The 18390-nt window shown below is 35.6% G+C and overlaps 1 protein-coding gene across 4 annotated transcripts in view; it reads left to right on the top strand.

Moving 5' to 3' along the window:
- ECHDC1 (ethylmalonyl-CoA decarboxylase 1) overlaps positions 1-17608 on the top strand; it is a 40877-nt gene extending 23269 nt beyond the window's left edge. For 2 of the 4 annotated variants that reach the window (XM_029944799.1, XM_029944798.1), the window contains one exon: positions 16599-17608. In XM_029944799.1, coding sequence (XP_029800659.1) covers positions 16599-17007 — 409 coding nt within the window. In that variant the 3' untranslated portion in view covers positions 17008-17608. Of the gene's footprint in view, positions 1-7950; positions 8488-16598 lie in introns of those variants that run through there. The other 2 variants (XM_029944800.1, XM_029944801.1) reach the window with 2 other exon arrangements.
- The last annotated feature ends 782 nt before the right edge of the window (positions 17609-18390 follow it).

Below are 18390 nucleotides of genomic sequence, written 5' to 3'. Positions count from 1 at the left end.
TTCTGTTGGTTGCCTATTAGTTTTTTTTTTATTGTTTCCTTTGCAGTGCAGAAGCTTTTTATCTTGATGAGGTCCCAATAGTTCATTTTTGTTCTTGATTCCCTTGCCTTTGGGGATGTGTTGAGGAGGAAATTGCTGCGATTGAGGTCAAGGAGGCTATATCCTGCTTTCTCCTCTAGGGTTTTAATGGTTTCCTGTCTCACATTCAGGTCCTTTATCCATTTTGAGTTTATTTTTGTGAATGGTGTAAGAAAGTGGTCTAGTTTCATTCTTCTGTATATTGCTGTCTAGCTCTCCCAACACCACCTGTTGAAGAGTCTGTCTTTTTTCCATTGGATACTCTTTGCTGTTTTATATTTGTCCAGCTTGTCATTGTGTCTTTTGACTTTGCTTATGTTTTATTGTTTGTTTTTACTATGCAAGCATTTATTGTCATCATGTTTATCCATCGTTTTTTTAATTCCATTTTGATTTGAGTACTTTTTAAAAAACCTTTCTGTATGTTGAAGCTATAGAGAAATTCACTCATGTTTTCTTCTAGTACTTGTATAGTTTTGTGTTTTATATTTATATATCTGATCCATTTCTTAGTTTATTTTTATGTAGTGAATAATGAATTTTATTTTTTTTCCAAATAGCCATCCATTTGTCTCAATACTATTTTTTTTAAAAGGCCTTCTGTGAATATCACTGTCATATTGTATACTTATCATAGACTAGATTTATCTTATACTACATATTAGATATTATCATATACTAGATTTCCACTTGTATTTGCATCTGTTGATAGATTTGTTTTCTTCCAGTGGTCTGGTTGTCAATTCATATATCTGGATTCATGTACTATTATAAATTTTAAGTATGTTTAAATATTTTTAATATGTTTTAATATCTAATAGGGCTGCTCCCTGCTCATAGCTTTATTTTTCATTATTTTCCTGGCTTTTCTTACATGTTTATTTTTTCTATAGGAGATTTCATATCAATTTGTCTACCTCCAGAATAAAAATAGGTGTTGATATTTTTACTTGACTAACATCAAACTTCTAAATTTATTTGAGGAGAACTGACATCTTGATAATATTGACACACACTAAGTACAGGAGATGTCTTACTAATTAAGTCCTTTTTTATGTCTCTCAGGGGAGTTTTATATTTTTCTTAACAGATTTTTAAAAATAATTAATTGTAAGTGTATTTCAAAGTATTTTGCTCTTATTGCCATTGCAAACTGAGTTTTCTCTTTATGTCATCTAACTTCTTATTCTTACTGGATAAAGGTTATTTTTATGCTAATTTTATTTGCTGCTACCTGAATTTTCTTGAAATTTTCTGTTGTTTGAGTTGGTTTTATCATTGAATCTTTAATTTTCTAATTGTACTATAGAAATAGTTTTGCTTTGTCTCAATTATTATTTCTCTGATAGTTTTTAATTCTTATTTTAACAGTTAATACCTATAGTACAATATTAAACAATAGTGAGAGATTTGCCATCTTGCTTTGTTCATGACCTTCGTGGACATACCTCTAGTATTTTCCCCTTTAAGTAAAAGATGCTAGCTTTAGAATTGAGGTTTATATTTGTATATAGTTTCATGCTGAGGAATTTTCCTTCCATTTCTAGTTTTTTAAGAGTTTTGAGGTACTGAATTTCACCCATGGACTTTTCCGCATCTAGGAAGATAAATGGTTGTTCTTCTTAGACCTATTAATATGATTAATTATAGTAATTGATTTCTAACCCATTAAAGTATAAACCCCTTTTAGTCAGAGTGTATGATTTTCTTGATATGGTATTCAAATCTATTGGATAATATTTAGGATTTTTCCTTTGATATTTGTATTATCTATTGTTGAGTAATAAATCACCTTAAAACTTACAGCTTAACACATAAACATTTATTATTTCCAGGGATCAGGAGTAGCACGTATGGTTTGGCTAGGTGCCTCTGGCTCATGGTCTCTCATGAGGCTATAATCAAGATAGCCAAGAATCAGCTGAGGGAAAGACTGATGAAAAGCTCACTCAAGTGGCTATTGGCAGGCTTCAGGTCCTCGCTGACTATTAGCTGCGGGTATCAGTTTCTTTGGTTTGCCTGGACTTGCCTTGGGGCTATGTACAACCTGGAAGTTTTACTTCCTCCAAATTGAGGGTTCCTAGAGAAAGAGAATAGACAAGATAAAACCCATAATCTTTGTAACGTAATCTTGGAAAGGAACATCCTAGGTCTTTTACTGTATTGTTTATTAGATGAGAGTCACTAGGTCCAGTCCACAGTCAGGTAGAGAAGATTACATACAAGGGTGTAAAGATCAGTGGGCAGTGATCATTAGGGACCATCATGGAGACTGCCTACTACAATATACCTAAATAGTATTGGCCTAATTTTATTTTTTGTGCTATATATATCAGACTTAGGTATCATTGTTATACTTCATTAAAAAAATTGGGGTGTTTCCTTCATTTCCTTTCTCAAAAACAATATACGTGCCACCAGAACTACATGGTTTGTAAAGATTTGGTAAGATCTCCCTGTTGGTACTTCTTTGCTTTTGATGAGTTCAGTGGCATTATAATTTTTTTGCCCTGGTTATAAGTTCTTTATTTTTGTTTTTTGCTTGGAGGCCCTGAGTTTTCTCTGTCTGTGAAGTCTTTATTAGGATAAGTTTCAGAATTGATTCTTTAGAGTCTGTTTCCCCAGGTATCGAATGAACCTTTTTAATGGGTAAATATTTGTTGTTTCAATTCCAGTTATTCAAATATTACATCTTCTTTGCCTATTTCTCTGACTCCTTTTTTATTTTAATCAATTTTATTCTCGGTTGTTTTCCTGCTTTTCTTCAATGCCCTATATTAAGTTTTTATTCAAGCCTATTGTCTTTTTCTTTTCTTTTTTGAATTCAATCAACTTTCATTCATTTTATCTCCCAGCCCCTGTACTTTTTTTTATTGTTGTTATGTGTGTGGGTCCATTTCTATTCCTATTTTTAAAATTTTTGATTCAAAATTTTCCTTTTTTCATGCAGTTGTGCTATTTGAAGATACTGAATTCAGTTTGGAGTGACCATTTTTTTTTCTGTTTCATGCTTTTTCTTGGGGAAGGAGGTGGTTTTCGTCAGCTGAAATATTTGAATTTACATGTTCTGCTTTATTCTTAATGTAGTGTTTTATAGAATTAGCTTGATATTTTCTATTTCTGAATACTCTGTGGCGAGGATTCCTAATTTGAGAGTGCCAGCTTCTCACAGTTTAGGTTTTGAATGGATGCATTAGTGATACAGTGGAAATGGGAGAGAAGTTGGCATGACTTGTATCTCTTTTGTTTTTACAGAATCATATTTTTCCCTTCTAATTTTTTATTTTATTTCTCTGAGGGTATCCCCTCTTCTCTACTTATCTGGGTCTTCTTTGGAAGGTGTGCTTATTCAAACTATTAATTTTAGCATTTCTCACTTTAAGGTTCCTTTTCTATAGCCAGTCCTGTGGACTACCAAATCCCCAAGTTATACTCAATATTTTAGAACATAGTGTTAGATTTTCTCATTCTGGGGATGATTTTGACTGTACTTTCTCAAAGTCTTCCATGTCCCTCTCCTGTTTTACATGGATTTCTTAAGCCTCCTCTTTATCACTTTGTGTCCTTTGGCTTTCAACAGAAGTAGGAAATAATTTTTTAAAATTTGGTGTTTATTTCTGTACTTGGTAATTTCAAAGGTATAGTATTCTCTATCTCTGAGTAATCCTGTTGATGTGGTTTTCTTTCACTCTGCTAATTTTGTAATTTGTGGGAGGATGTGTGGAGAGATTAGGAATCACTCGGCAGCCATTTATCTTCCAGACCAACTCCTGAAATTTTAGTTTTTTTAAATTTACTTTTTATAGTTTATTGTCAAGTTGGTTTCCATATAATACCCAGTGCTCATCCCCACCAGTGCCCTCCTCCATGACCATCACCCCCCTTTGCCTCTCCCCTTCCCCCATCAGCCCTGTGTGTTTTCAGTATTCAAGAGTCTCTCATTTGTCTCCCTCCCTCCCCCAACTATTTTCCTCCTCCCCCTCCCCCATGGTCCTCTGTTAAGTTTCTACTGTTCCACTTATGAGTGAAAACACATGATATCTGTCCTTCTCTGCCTGACTTATTTCACTTGGCATGACACCCTCGAGGTCCATCCATGTTGCCATGAATAGCCATATTTTATTCTTTCTCATTGCCATGTAGTATTCCATTGTATATATCAACCACATCTTCTTGATCCATTCATCAGTTGATGGACATTTAGGCTCTTCCCATGATTTGGCTATTGTTGAAAGTGCTGCTATGAACATTGGGGTACATGTGCCCCTATGCATCAGCACTTTTGTATCCATTGGGTAAATCCCTAGCAGAGCTATTGCTGGGTCATAGGGGAGTTCTATTGTTAATTTTTTGAAAAAAATTTTTTTAAACTTGGCAGATTTATCGTAATGTTTTCCAAACATTTAGGAAAGAAATAACATCAGTCTTACATACATTCTTTCACTGAATAGAAAAAGAAGTTAAATTTCCCCGCTCTTTTAATGAGTATAATATTCCCAAACTTAGAAGTGGCATTATAAGAAAGCAAATTGTAGATCAGTCTCATAAACACAGATGTAAAAATCCTTAACAAAATATTAGCAAATTTAATGAAATGATATAAATGATAATGCATTATGACTACAAGGGGCTTATTCCCAAAATGCAAGGTTAGTTTAATATTAGAAAACCTATTAGTATAATATACCATATTAACAACAACAACAAAAAGGGAGACAGATCATTACAACCAGACAGATGCAGAGAAAGCATTTCACAGATTTCAGCATCTATTCATGGTAGAAACTCTGAGCATCCTAGACAGGAACTTTCTTAGTCTAATAAAGGACATTTACAAAAATCTAAATAAAGGACATTTACAAAATCCTACAGCAAACATCTCATAGTGATAAAAATACTGAAAGCTTTCCCTCTGATATCAGAAACAAGGAGACCCTCTGATATCAGAAACAAGGAGAGTACTGTCACCACTACTGGTCTCATTATCCTAGATATGCGAGACAGTTCAGTGAGGCAGGATTAAAGAAGTTGTAAGGATTAGATTATAAGAAATAAAATCTTATTCACACATGACATAATTGTGATCCAAATGAATATATAGCTAACCTATTAGAATTAGTCAATTTTGTAAGCTTGTTGGCTACAAGGTCAATAAAAATCAAAGCATTTATGTATGCCAAGTAGCAAACAAATTAACAAGATATACAAAATAATACCTCATAGTAACATTAGGAAAAAAACATTAATACTTAGGAACAAATCAAACGGTATGTCAGACTTCTACATTGAGAGCTAGAAAACATTACTGAGAGAAATTAAAGAAGACCTAAATAAATGATGAAATAGAAACATACCATGTCCATGGAATAAAAGACTCAGTGTTGTAAAGATTCACTTCTCCCCCAAATAATCCACATAATCAATGCAGTTCCAGTAAAAATTCCAGCAAATTGGTGTGTGTGTGTGTGTGTGTGTGTGTGTGTGTGTGAATTGACAGCCTCTAAAATTCATATGGAAATGCAGAGTACCCAGAAGAACTAAAGTAACCATGAAGAACAAAGTTGGAAGGTTTAAACTACCAGAGACCACACTAATAAAAAACTAATTTAAACAGTCTACTATACAAGGACAGAAAAATTGACTAGTAGAGTTCAGAAACAGATAAAAAACATATGGTTATTTAATCAAAGATGAATGTGACACTTTTAGTGCATTAGGAAAGAACGGTCCCTTAGTGAATGTGTGTGTGTGTGTGTGTGTGTGTGTGTGTGTGTGTGTGTAAAATCAATTCAGAATGAATTGTAGGTAGAAAAGTGAAAGGTAAAACAGTGAAGCAATTTGAAAAGAAATAGGAGAATATCTTTGTGGTTTTGAAGTAGTCAGAGATTTCTAAAACAGGACACAATAATCATAAAGAAAAATATTGATGAATTCGACTATATTAATGTTCATCAAAAACATAATTTCTATCAAAAACATATCTAAAAAGATGAAAATGCAACCTGCAGAGTGAGAGAAGGTTATCTCAATATTTATATCTTAAAAAAAGACATAGCTAGAATATATAAAGAACTCCTTCAAAGCAATAAGACAAAAACCCCAGGGTTACCTGGGTTGCTCAGTTTTTTAAGCATCTGATTTTGACTCAGTCATGATCTCATAGCTTATGAGTTCGAGCCCTGTGTCTGGCTCTGTGTTGACAGTTCAGAACCTGGAGCCTGCTTCAGATTTTGTCTCTGTTTCTCTCTGACCCCCCCCCCCCCAATATAAATAAACATTAAAAAAAAAAGACAACCCAGGTAAAATAAATGGACAGAAAAATTGAACTGACTTTTCAGAGGATATCTATCTGAATGGTCAAAAAATAGGTTATAAAACACTGAACTTCATTAGTCATTAAAACACTGTGAATTACAACCACTCCTTTGTACTGTGTTCTCACAAGAAAAGTTAAAATGAAAAAGATGGAGTATGTCAATTGCAACTCTCAGAAACTACTGGTGGGAGTGTAAGTTGGTACAATGGAAAATGCCCCCTATCTATTAACGTTGAGTGCCACATACCCTATGGCACAGTAATTCTATTTCTTTTTTTTTTTAATTTTTTTTAATGTTTTTTTTTTAATTTTTGATACAGAAAGAGCCAGAGCATGAGAGGGGGAGGGTCAGAGAGAGAGGGAGACACAGAACTGGAAACAGGCTCCAGACTCAGCTAGCTGTCAGAACAGAGCCTGATGCAGGGCTCGAACCCACGAACGTGAGATCTGACCTGAGCCGAAGTCGGAGGCTTAATGACTGAGCCACCCAGGTGCCCCAGTAATTCTATTTCTGTGTGTATGTGGTTGATAGAACTATGACCTTCCCTAAATGTCTATATCCTAACCCTTGGAACCTGTGATTATATTACCTTATATAGCAAAGGGGAATTAAGTTGCAGATGGGTGTGGATTTAAGGTTGCCACTCAGCTGACTTTAAAATGGGATTATCCTGGGGGAGTGGGCCCAGTGTAGCCACACAGTTCCTAAAAATGCTAGAGGAGCGCTGAAAAGCTCAGAATCAGAAAAGGAGGTTCACTGACAGAAGCAAGATCAGAGTTGATACAGTGTGAGAAGGATTTAACCCATCATGCAAGCTTTGAAGATGGAGTATGGCCATGAGCCAGGAATTGTGATCAGGCTCTAGAAGCTAGAAAAGACAAGGAAATGGACTCTCTCCTAGAGCCTCCAGAAAGAAATGTAGTCCTACTGAAATCTTTATTTTAAACTAGTGAGTCTTTTGTTAGACTTTTAACCTACAAAACTGTGATAGAAAACTAATGTATAAATGCAGTAGAAATTTGTATGAATGTTATCTGTAGACACATTCAAGAATGTTCATAGCAGTACCATTCATAATAGCTAAAAATAGGAAACAGTCCTAAAGATCCTTCACCACTGGAAGGGATAAATCAGAGTAGAGAGAGTTAATTGAATTATCTTAATGGTTCTTGTCATCACACTATGATAGTCTGAGGAATTAATTTTCAGTATAGAAATTACCTGCCAAAGTAATATTGACCAATTTCAGACCAGTGTTGGTTAGTCAGGGTACACTGTATTTTGAGATGCTAGACATAACACTGAAATATTACTTCATGCAGAAGTTTACTATTTGATTTATGTATAGAATATTTATTAGAATTTAAATCGTGGGGTATCTGCATGGCTCAGTTGGTGAAGCACCGACTCTTGGTTTCAGCTCAGGTCATGATCTCATGGTTTGTGGGTTCATGTCCCATGTTGGGCTCTGCACAGTGCAGAGCCTGCTTGGGATTCTCTCTCTCTCCTGCATTCTCTGCCCCTCCCTCACATGCATGCTTTCTCTCTTTCTCAGATGAAAAAGAAACGCTAAATTGTGCAGGGAACTGCTTCTCACTAATTTCAGGATATTAGCTGCCACTGGAGACAGAGGTCAGGAAGAAAAGACAAAGGAATGAGAATGTGAACATCTGTAAAATCTGGGTGATGGGTGCATGAATATGTTATTTTCTGTGTATTTGAAATATTTTGTAATTAGAAAAAGTTCTTAACAGAATACATTAATTACACTAACTATGATATATACCTTTTTTTCCCACATTCAGTCAGGCCTTAATTAGATTTCTGTACCATGTTGTTCTTTAAAGTGAGAGCAGAGAACCAATCATGTCTTTATATTCTGGTTTTGCTAAGTTAATATTGGAGGAAGAAAATCTTGTTTGGGGTTCTGGAACTATGTTGGTGTAGTGTCTTCACTTACGAAATCTGGATTCCTCAACAGGTGTCAGAGTGCTTTTAACTTTCACCAAAAGTAATAACGCTGTAGTTCCAATATATCCTCATTTTTTTCTTCCCTTTTTAAAAAGATTTTTTTAACATTTATTTTTGAGAGACAAGAGACAGAGTGTGAGTGGGAGAGGGGCAGAGAAGGGAGGGTGGACAGAATCTGAAGCAGGCTCCAGGCTCTGAGCTGTCAGAACAGACACCCACGTGGAGCTCGAACTTCCAGACCGCAAGGTCATGACCTGAGCCGAAGTTGGACGCTTAATCAACTGAGCCACTTAGGGGCCCCTCATTATTTCTTCCTAAAGGAGATGGTTTTCCCCATAGAGTCTTTACTAACAACCAAAACAATCGAACAGAAAGAATGCTTGGATAGTTAGCAAAAAGTTATCTAGAAGGGGAAAGATGAGAAGTGGGTGATGGTGGTGGTGGGAGCTACCTGTTGTAGCATTGTAAGAGAACTGTGAGGGCTGGCAAATTAATAGCACAGTGGAATGAATGGAAAGTCAGGCTTAAGTACTTCCATTATGCATTTAGGTGATATGGAAGACAGAATAGCAGCGCCCCCAAGGATTTGTTACAAGTTGACCCTTGAACAGCATGTTGAATACAACATGGTTTGTATTACATGGGTCTGCTTATACCTGGATTTGTCACAGGACTGTAAATGTTTGTACGCCTCCTTATGGTTTTCTTAATATTTTCTTTTTTCTAGCTTACTCTATTGTAAAAATATAATATACAATATATATGTAAAATATGTGTTAATTGACTGTTTATGGTATTGGTAAAGCTTTTGGTCAGCAGTAGGCTATTGGGAGTTAAGTTTTGGGGGATTGAAAGTTAAACACGGAGTTTTGACTGTGTGGGTTAGTGTCCCTAACACCCATGTTGTTCATGTATTAACTTTGACAAAAGGGAACTTATTGCTGTAATTAAGGTTCTGGACTCTAAAACAAGCAGATTATTTTGAATTATCTGGGTAGACCCAATCTAATCACACGAGCCTTTAAAAAATAGACGTGAGGCAGAATGGGAAGTCAGAGAGATTAGAGGCATGAAAAGTCTTTGAAGATGAAAAAAAGGTGACCTCAAACCAAGGAAATATAGGTGGTATTTAGAAGATAACAACCCCCCAATTGAAAGCCAGCACAGAAATAGGGACCTCAGTTCTAAAATCGCATGGAATTTAATTTGGCCAACAGTCTGACAGAGTTTGGGAGTGTATTAGTCCCTAGAGACCCCAGAAAGGAAAGCTGTCTTACCCACACATTGAATCAGCCTTGTCAGACTAAGCAGTGCGTCCTCCTTGAGCCATGGTTACCCAGACTTCTGACCTATAGAACAGAGATAATGCGGGGCGCCTGGGTGGCTCAGTCAGCTGAGCGTCTGACTTTGGCTCAGGTCATGATCTCAACGGTTCGTGAGTTCGGGCCTCGCGTTGGGCTCTGTGCTGACTGTTAGCTCAGAGCCTGGAGCCTGCTTCAGATTCTGTGTCTCCCTCCCTGTCTCTCAAAAATAAATACATGTAAAAAAATTAAAAAAAGAATTGAGATAACGAGTATTGTTTAAGCCACTGAATTTGTGTTACAGCATCTATCGTAATTAATGCAGGTGGTGATATTTTAAAAATGTGTTTTCTGATTATAAAAGGTTATGTGCTCATTCTAGTAAATATGAATCACCTCGGGATTTTACTAAACTATGCAGTTCTGATTGCATAGATCTGGGGTTAAGCCTGAGATGATGCTGATGTTGCTGGCTCACACACCACACATTGAATAACAAGGTTCTAGATTATCTTTAATATATAGTACTGTGTAGAGTAAAAAATTAAAGTTGTTACCATCCAAAGATAATTAGCATTAGTGTTGTGGTGTGATTTCTTCATGTCTTTTTAAATAGACATAATTTTCTATTTAAAAAAATTAGGATCACATGGTATATAGTTTATAAAATGGTAGTGTTCCCATATCATTAAATATACTTGAAAACATAAATTTAATAAGTATAAAATATCCTCCTTTGGTAATTTTCAACCTTTCACCATTATGATTAATGCTATGATAACTACTGTATACATCCTTTTCCACATTTCAGATTATTTCCTTACAATAAATACTGCAAGTAGTTCAAGTACTTAAAGATATGAAAATTTTCTAACTTCATACATAGTGCCAAGTTATCCTTCAGGAAAGATTCTACCAATTTATATTAATACCAGCAGAATATGTGTGTCTATTTGAGAGCACCCTGTCTTATATGAGTATAATCGAATTTTTCATTTAAAAATTTTTTTAGGTTTACTTATTTATTTTGAGAGAGAGTGAGCAGGGGAAGGGCAAAGAGAGAGGGAGAGAGAGAATCCTAAGCAGGCTCCATGCTGTCTGCACAGAGCACAAGGCAGGGCTCACTTCCATGAACTGTGAGATCATGACCTGAGCCAAAATCAAGAGTCAGATGCTTATCTGACTGAGCCATCCAGGTGACCCATGAATATAATATTTTAAAACAGCTTTTCTGATTTTGATAATGAAAAATTAAATTTTATTTGAATTTGCAGTTTTAAAGGTTTTTGGTAATGCATAAAATTTCATGTTCATTGGTGTGTGTGTGTGGTGTGTGTGTGAATTGTCTGCATTTTCTTTTCCCATTTTTCTTTGGAATATCAAGGACTTAGCTGTTTATGCAAGATGAAAAACACGTTTTTATCCCTACATTTCCCTAGTGAAATAAAATTGTCAACTATGCAATTTAGAACCTGCCTGTCTAATTTGTTTCCATTCTCTAACATTGTTTTCATGAATGTAAATAACTCTTAGCCCAAGGTATTAGGATTTCTAACTGCTGCCCATTAGTTCAAGGTGTATTACAAAGAAAGGGAGCTGTAAGCATGCTGTCCCAAGGGAGCTAGGTAGGTAGTAGCCCTTTTCTTAAAAAATACGCAAAATGTCTATACATAACATTCACCCACTTGCACAAAGACAAATGGGCATGCTTGTGTGTATACACACATAGACACAGACACACAGGCATATCCCAGATCTCAGAATAATTAAAAAGCAAATTTCATTTTGGATGTGGCAGTGCCTTTTCTCAGAGTATGAGATGTCCCCTCAGGAAGCAGTCACATTGCCTATGTTGGCTTGTTTTGTAATTACCACCATTACTATGTGGAAATTCTTACTTTAGATCCTGTAATATCAAGAAAATTCACCTATGAGCAGGCTAGGATTACTGACTGAATATCAAAATCAGAGTTGATGTCCCAAAACATTTTCCTGTCCCTCCCTCACTCTGCCATCACCCCAAACACACCCATGAATACAAAAATCCACTTATTCAACCATATACATTTTTACTTAGGCTGTCTCTGCATAAATAAATGGATGGAGCCTCATGAGGCATCACCTGAGGGTAGAGGAGAATCTCTGGGTTCTTGCCTTCTCTTTTTCATAACATGTCAGGAGATGTGACGTCAGGTAGAAAGGAGGAGGGAGAAGGTGCCAGGAAAATAAGTACATGTGCAAACAAATAAGGGCTTATGTTCAAGTCATGACTTTATCGTTCGTGATCAGAGGTGCTGTTGGTAATTATATACTTTCTACATGTCGCATTTCCTCATGTCACCACAAATTGCTTTATTGTCTTTGGCTTTTAATATGTACTGTAAAAGGACTAGCAGTTTCTGGCCTAGACCAAAGTTTATTTAAATTGATAATTCCAAACTTTAAATATATATGATATCATATATCATTTGTAACATGAATTTTTCTTTAAAATTTAGAATATTTATGCTTTTACTTATATTACACAGTATTCCTTAAGTTAATCTTAGATATATGTCTTTTTTTTTTAAATCAACTTGGAATCATTTGCTTCAGCCTTATCTATAGTAGAACACAGTATTATTTCCCCCTTTATCTGGAAATAAAAATTGTATATAGGGGCACCTGGCTGACTCAGTCGGTGGAGCGTGTGACTCTTGATCTCAACTGAATTTGAGCACATTGGATGTAGAGATTTCTTAAAAAAATAAAACTTTAAAAATAATTGTATATATTTTGTAGTCTGGTTAACAGATATGAGGAAGGATAGTATACCATCATTTGCTGGGCTTCACGGTATAAGTATAGTTCTTTTACTTTGGGGACCTTAGGGGTTGAGTCATTTTCATCCAGGAAACAATACTTTTCTGGCAGAAACACTGCTGTCATTTGTAGTGACCTATCAGTGCAACCCACTTACTAAAAGCTCATACACATAGAGGTTAATATATGTCAGGCACTGTGAGGCTACAAAATATATACAACTTTTATACTCCAAATAGAAGTATAAACAATACTGTTCTCTACTATGCATGTAGGTGAGGCAGATTTCACACTTTTTTTTTTTTTTTTAAATAAATACAGGGTGCTTGGGTGGTTCAGTTGATTGAGCTTCTGACTCTTGATTTTGGCTCACGTCATGATCTCATGATTTGTGGGATCAAGCCTTTTTCTCTCTCTCCCTCTCTCTCTCTCTGCCCCTCCCCTGCTCATACTCTCTCTCAAAAAATGGATAAACTCTCTCTCAAAAAAATCACAAACACAGTCTCTCTTCTAAGGTTTTTTTTTTTAACAAATTGTGACATATATATTCTAAACCCCTTTCATATTATTAACTTATATAATATTCATAATTCTATGGCATAAATACTATTATTATATCTGTTTTATAAATAAAGAAGCATACTAAAGCCCAGCAATTTTAAATAATTTAGTCTTCCTCATCCCCTTTATACTGTGTGTCTTTCCTGCACTGTATTTTACAAGATGTAGTGTGCAGCTAGTCTAGTGGGAAAGCCTACAGTCTGGCTCAAGTCTGTGCACTTCACATCAAAGCCTTATTGTCTCCCAACACAATTATAATACCACCACAATAAAAGTACCATTATTTAGAAATACAGTTCTTAAAACTTCATATAACTTTTTATAACTTTCACCAAAAAACTTTCTATTTAAGTAAAATTTGGTAATTGTTTTGTTTTTCTTGAATACATTTGTTCAAAGGCTGGAACTTACATGTAACTTATTAGAAAGTTCTAGCACACTGAACAGTCCTTTCAGGTATCAACATTGACTTTACAACACCAGCCATGGGTGTTAGTTTTTTTTGTTACAGGTAGTTTACCGTTGCATCCATACAGTAATGAGATGTGTATCCACATTTGATTAATTTCCTCATCTCCGCTCTACCAAGGTGTCACAGGAGATTTTAAACATTGCCAATAATAATCATACTAATAGAGATACTTTTCTTTTGTCAAAATAAAGGAGTTTAATATCACTCTATAAATTGAGTCTGATGTAAATCAGAATTTTAAGATTAAGTTCTTCCAGCACTCCATGTAGATTAGTTATCCCCTGCAGCCAGTTTCGGAACAGGTGGTATAACTGCATCTACATTCTATAGGAATTAGTGTCTAATCCTTTCAGGCTGATCAGGAAGCTGTTTCCATTCTTTGATATATCTTGTTGATTGGACATTTTCTTTATAGGTTATGGTTTTCAGCATTTATAATTTTGTACTTAAATGTTAATTTTTGGATTAATGGTTTTGTGAAAGGTTATCATCTGAATGTTCTGTATTTCTCTTACTGTTAGAGTAAATTACCTTGTGTTCTTTTGTCAATAAATTCTTTTGTTAGTGTTTACTAATATATATAAATGTTGAGGCACCTTGGTGGCTCAGTTGGTTAAGCATCCAACTCTTGATCTTTGCTCTGGTCATGATCTCACGGCTCATGAGTTTGAGCCACACCTTGGGCTCTGTGCTATTAGAGCCCACTTGGAATGCTCTCTCTCCCTCTCTCTGCCCCTCCTCTGCTTGCAATGGGCACTTGGGCTCTCTTTCTCTAAATAAATAAACTTTAAATGTATATCAGTACACAAACATATCCCAAGCATGGTATGTAAAAAATGGATGTCAGAGAACCTGGGTGGCCCAGTTAGCATCTGACTTCGGCTCAGGTCATTGTCTCATGTTTATGAGTTCAGGCCCCATGTCAGGCTCTGTGCTGACAGCTCAGAGACTGGAGCCTGTTTTTGGATTCTCTGTTCCCCTCCCCTGCCCCCCTTAAAAAATAACCATTAAAGAAAACATTTTTTTTAACTGGATGTCAGAGTTTGATCACAACAGGTAGTTTTTACAAATATTACCTCAAAATTTGTTAGGGTTGTAAAATAGGATTCAAAAAGGCATACCCCACCTTGTGAAATATGGAAAGGAAAAAAATACATGGTATAAAGAGAAATTCTTCTTTAGAAGCAGAGAATTCCAAATATGAGCAAGCTTACATAGATAATAACTTTTGTTGTCATAAGCTCATCTACATTTTTCCAACATCTCGGGCTTTAACCAGCTTTTATATGTTCAGCTGAATCTAAATGAATTTATTTCTGACATAATCCTTTTTTGTATTGTGTAGGCACAGTTCTGAGCCAACATCTATCTGTGTCAATTCTAGGATATAATTTAGAACCATGACGTACTCAATTTATGCTGTGAAAAGTTACACAGAGTGTGTTCAGTACTAACAGTATTCCTATCTCTAAAACTATTAGACATTATTTGTATAATTTCTCTCCCACTTTCTTAATTTTTGACATTTTTTTTCTGTTTATTACAAGGCCAGTACTCCTCTCACAGTTTTGGGGTTAGATTCAGATTCTTAGATTTGTTCCTTCTTCTTTCCTATTTAAATTCATTGAAAACTACTATTTTCATGGCTATTTGCCTCTAAAAGCAATTGTTCATAATTGAGGCAGATTTTCCCTTGTAGGAATTCACAGCTGTGAAAAGAAAGTTCTCTTTCCCAGTGGGTTAATAAATAGGCTTTTGTGAGAATTTACTGGAATATTTTTCCTCATGAAAGCGTCAAAGACTAAGTCCGTTGTTCTTGGTGCTCATAGAACCAGAACACCTGCAGCTGAGCATTTACACTTGGGAAAGCAGAACTGATGTAAGGTCTTCTTTAATGGAGGGAGTGGTTTGAAAGCAATAATTTTTCTTAAAAATTTAAAATTCAGACATGACCTTTGTTCCAAATTAGAGGTTTTAACAGTGAAAGTTCAGTGAAGTTGCAGTGAAAATATAACTCACATACAGCGTTTCCTAAATAGTATAGCTTCGTGCATTCTGCTAATGTACACACATTTAACTGGGAAATATGAAGCCTTTTGCTGTGTCCTCTGATTTCACACTTCCTTTCTTGTTCCACTTTGTTTCTTAATCACCCAATTCATAAAAACCCCATTTGGGAGAATGCATCTCTGCTCTAGGAAATCACTACTCTTACTTAGTCCAACCCACGCCACTGTCAACTTTCATGGCATCCATTTTCATCCTAGTTTCGCTTTTCTGTGTACTGAGGTTAGGAGCACACTCAAGCTTAGCTTCCTGTGTTTCCATTTTCAGTTACAGTGGCATGGCCTTGAGTGAGCTATTCATTTAATCTCTGGGGCTTCAGTTTCTCTCTGTAAAATGGAGTTATTACTGTACTTCTTACACTTGTTCTGAGGATTAGTTAACATTAGTGGAAACCTCCACCATACATATCATCATTGTCTAGTCCCTTGCCCCATTTTATTTTTCTTTATAGCACTTATCACCACTGGTTCTATATTGTTCAGTATCTTTCTCTCCTAACAGGAGCAAAAACTCAGCACAGAGTTTTACTTTGGTTATTGCTGTAGTCCCAAACCTATACAACCTGGCATAGGAGGTGTTTAGTAAATACTTGCTCAAAGGTTATATAGATGCTGGGTTAAGAACCAACTTTTTCCTGACAACTACTGACCCTCATATTTCCTATCCTGTATTTCCACTTAATCCAGGTTTTCTCATTAGGCCACTATTCACTTTAAAAAGGTAATCTGGATTTTTAGAAATAAAATAAAAATTAAATTCTTATTTTGCAAAGTAAAGGATAAGCAAGCACAATGAAAATGCTGATACTGTTTTCAAAGGGAAATATTCAGTACTATGTAGTAAACTGAATTGTATCTTAGTTTGAACTTTCGGTTTTTAATATAACAGACCTACCTATAAAGATCCATGGACATTTCAGATCAGATAATGAATAATACTTTATGACTAAAGCACATATACTTAGTTACAATTACATATACTTTAGTTACATATACTTAGTTACAATTAAGTTTTTTTTCTCTTTTGCAGATTAATGACGCCAGAGAGTGAGATCAGATTTGTCCACAGAGAGATGGGCATAATTCCAGGCTGGGGCGGTGCTACCCGCCTAGTTGAAATAATTGGCAGCAGACAAGCTCTCAAAGTGTTAAGTGGGGCCCTCAAACTGGATTCAAAAAAAGCTTTAAACATAGGCATGACTGAAGAGGTCCTGCAGTCTTCAGATGAAACTGAATGTCTAGAAGAGGCACAAGAGTGGCTAAAGCAGTTTATCAAAGGGCCACCGGAAGTAATTAGAGCTTTGAAAAAATCTGTTTCTTCAGGCAAAGAGCTTTGTTTCGAGGAGGCATTACAGAATGAAAGAGATCTTTTAGGAACAGTTTGGGGTGGACCTGCAAATAAAGAGGCTATTGCTAGGAGAGGAAAATTTAATAAATAATTTTTAAAAAACTCCAATAAATTCATATTTGTAAAGTTAAATATTAAATCATAATACCAGAATTACTTTGAAGGCTACACTTAGAATTTGATTTAATAATTTCTTGAATATTTGAACTCATTGACCTAGTTTTCAGTATATTTGGATAATTACCAAGTAATCTAGAACATTTGCCTAAAATATACAACATTTTGATTTAAAATGATCAATTTCCATAGTTTTAGCCCGTAACAAAAGACCAGTTTTTAAAAGGAAAAACCTCTCCACAGAACCTATTCCTGGATTATTTTTCATGGTCTGTGTTCTGTCTTACCTGGAGATAATTTACAAAAATAACAATGAAATTTGCACTAAAGAACAAAAGTGGAAGAGGGGTCAAGGAACAAGATAACAAGAGGTATGGTTAGTCATTTTCTTCTGCTTTAAGTAGTGGTAATAGGTAGAGAATTGGGGAGAGATGCTGGGTTGGCTCAGTTAGTGAAGCATGCGACTCTTGAAACTGGAATTGAGTTGGAGCCTCATGTTCAGTGTAGAGATTACTTTAAAAAATAATGTTTAAAAAGAACTGAGGGATGCCTGGGTAGCTCAGTCGGTTGAGCATCTGACTCTTGATTTCAGCTCTGGTCATGATCTCCTAGTTCTGGAGATTGAGCCCCACCTGGGGGCTGTCCACACATAGCCTGCTTGGGATTCTTTCTTCCTCTCTCAAAATAAATCAATAAACTTAAAAAAACCCTGGGGAATGGCTCTTATTTTTTATGGTTCTTTCAAATAAAAATGCTCCCCATCTTACTACCCTATAAAATTTGGAGCCTTCTTTGATATTTTTGTAATTAGTTTTCTATTTTAAATTATCTACTAACCACCATAACTATCATGTGGAAAGTCTACGACTCTACAAAATTGGCCATTTGTATGCCCTGGGATTTCTGGACTAGTAGTACTACTGTTTAGTTTACACAGTAGTAAAATTTAACTTTATATCAAAATTTCCTGACATCAAAAGGATTTGTGTATCATGTAATGTACATTTACATTTTATATCAGATTTCTATTTTTTTCTGAAAAATAGGTAACCTTTCTTAGAACTAGCTGTATTTTGAAATTACATTTAATAGAAATGCAAAACTCACACTTTTATGATCTCAATGACACAGGCTTTAAAAAACATTTAAGTCGGGGCACCTGGGTGGCTCAGCCGGTTGAGCGGCCGGCTTCGGCTCAGGTCAGATCTCACGTTTGTGGGTTCGAGCCCCGCGTCAGGCTCTGTGCAGACAGCAAGCTCAGAGCCTGGAGCCTGCTTCAGATTCTGTCTCCCTCTCTGCCCCTCCCCCTCTCATGCTCTATCTCTCTCTGTACCCAAAATAAATAAAACATTAAAAA

The sequence above is a fragment of the Suricata suricatta genome, chromosome 7 (assembly GCF_006229205.1).
Source record: "Suricata suricatta isolate VVHF042 chromosome 7, meerkat_22Aug2017_6uvM2_HiC, whole genome shotgun sequence".
Taxonomy (NCBI): domain Eukaryota; kingdom Metazoa; phylum Chordata; class Mammalia; order Carnivora; family Herpestidae; genus Suricata; species Suricata suricatta.
Note: the sequence above shows the minus strand (reverse complement) of the source record. Positions and strands in the feature narration are given on the sequence as shown.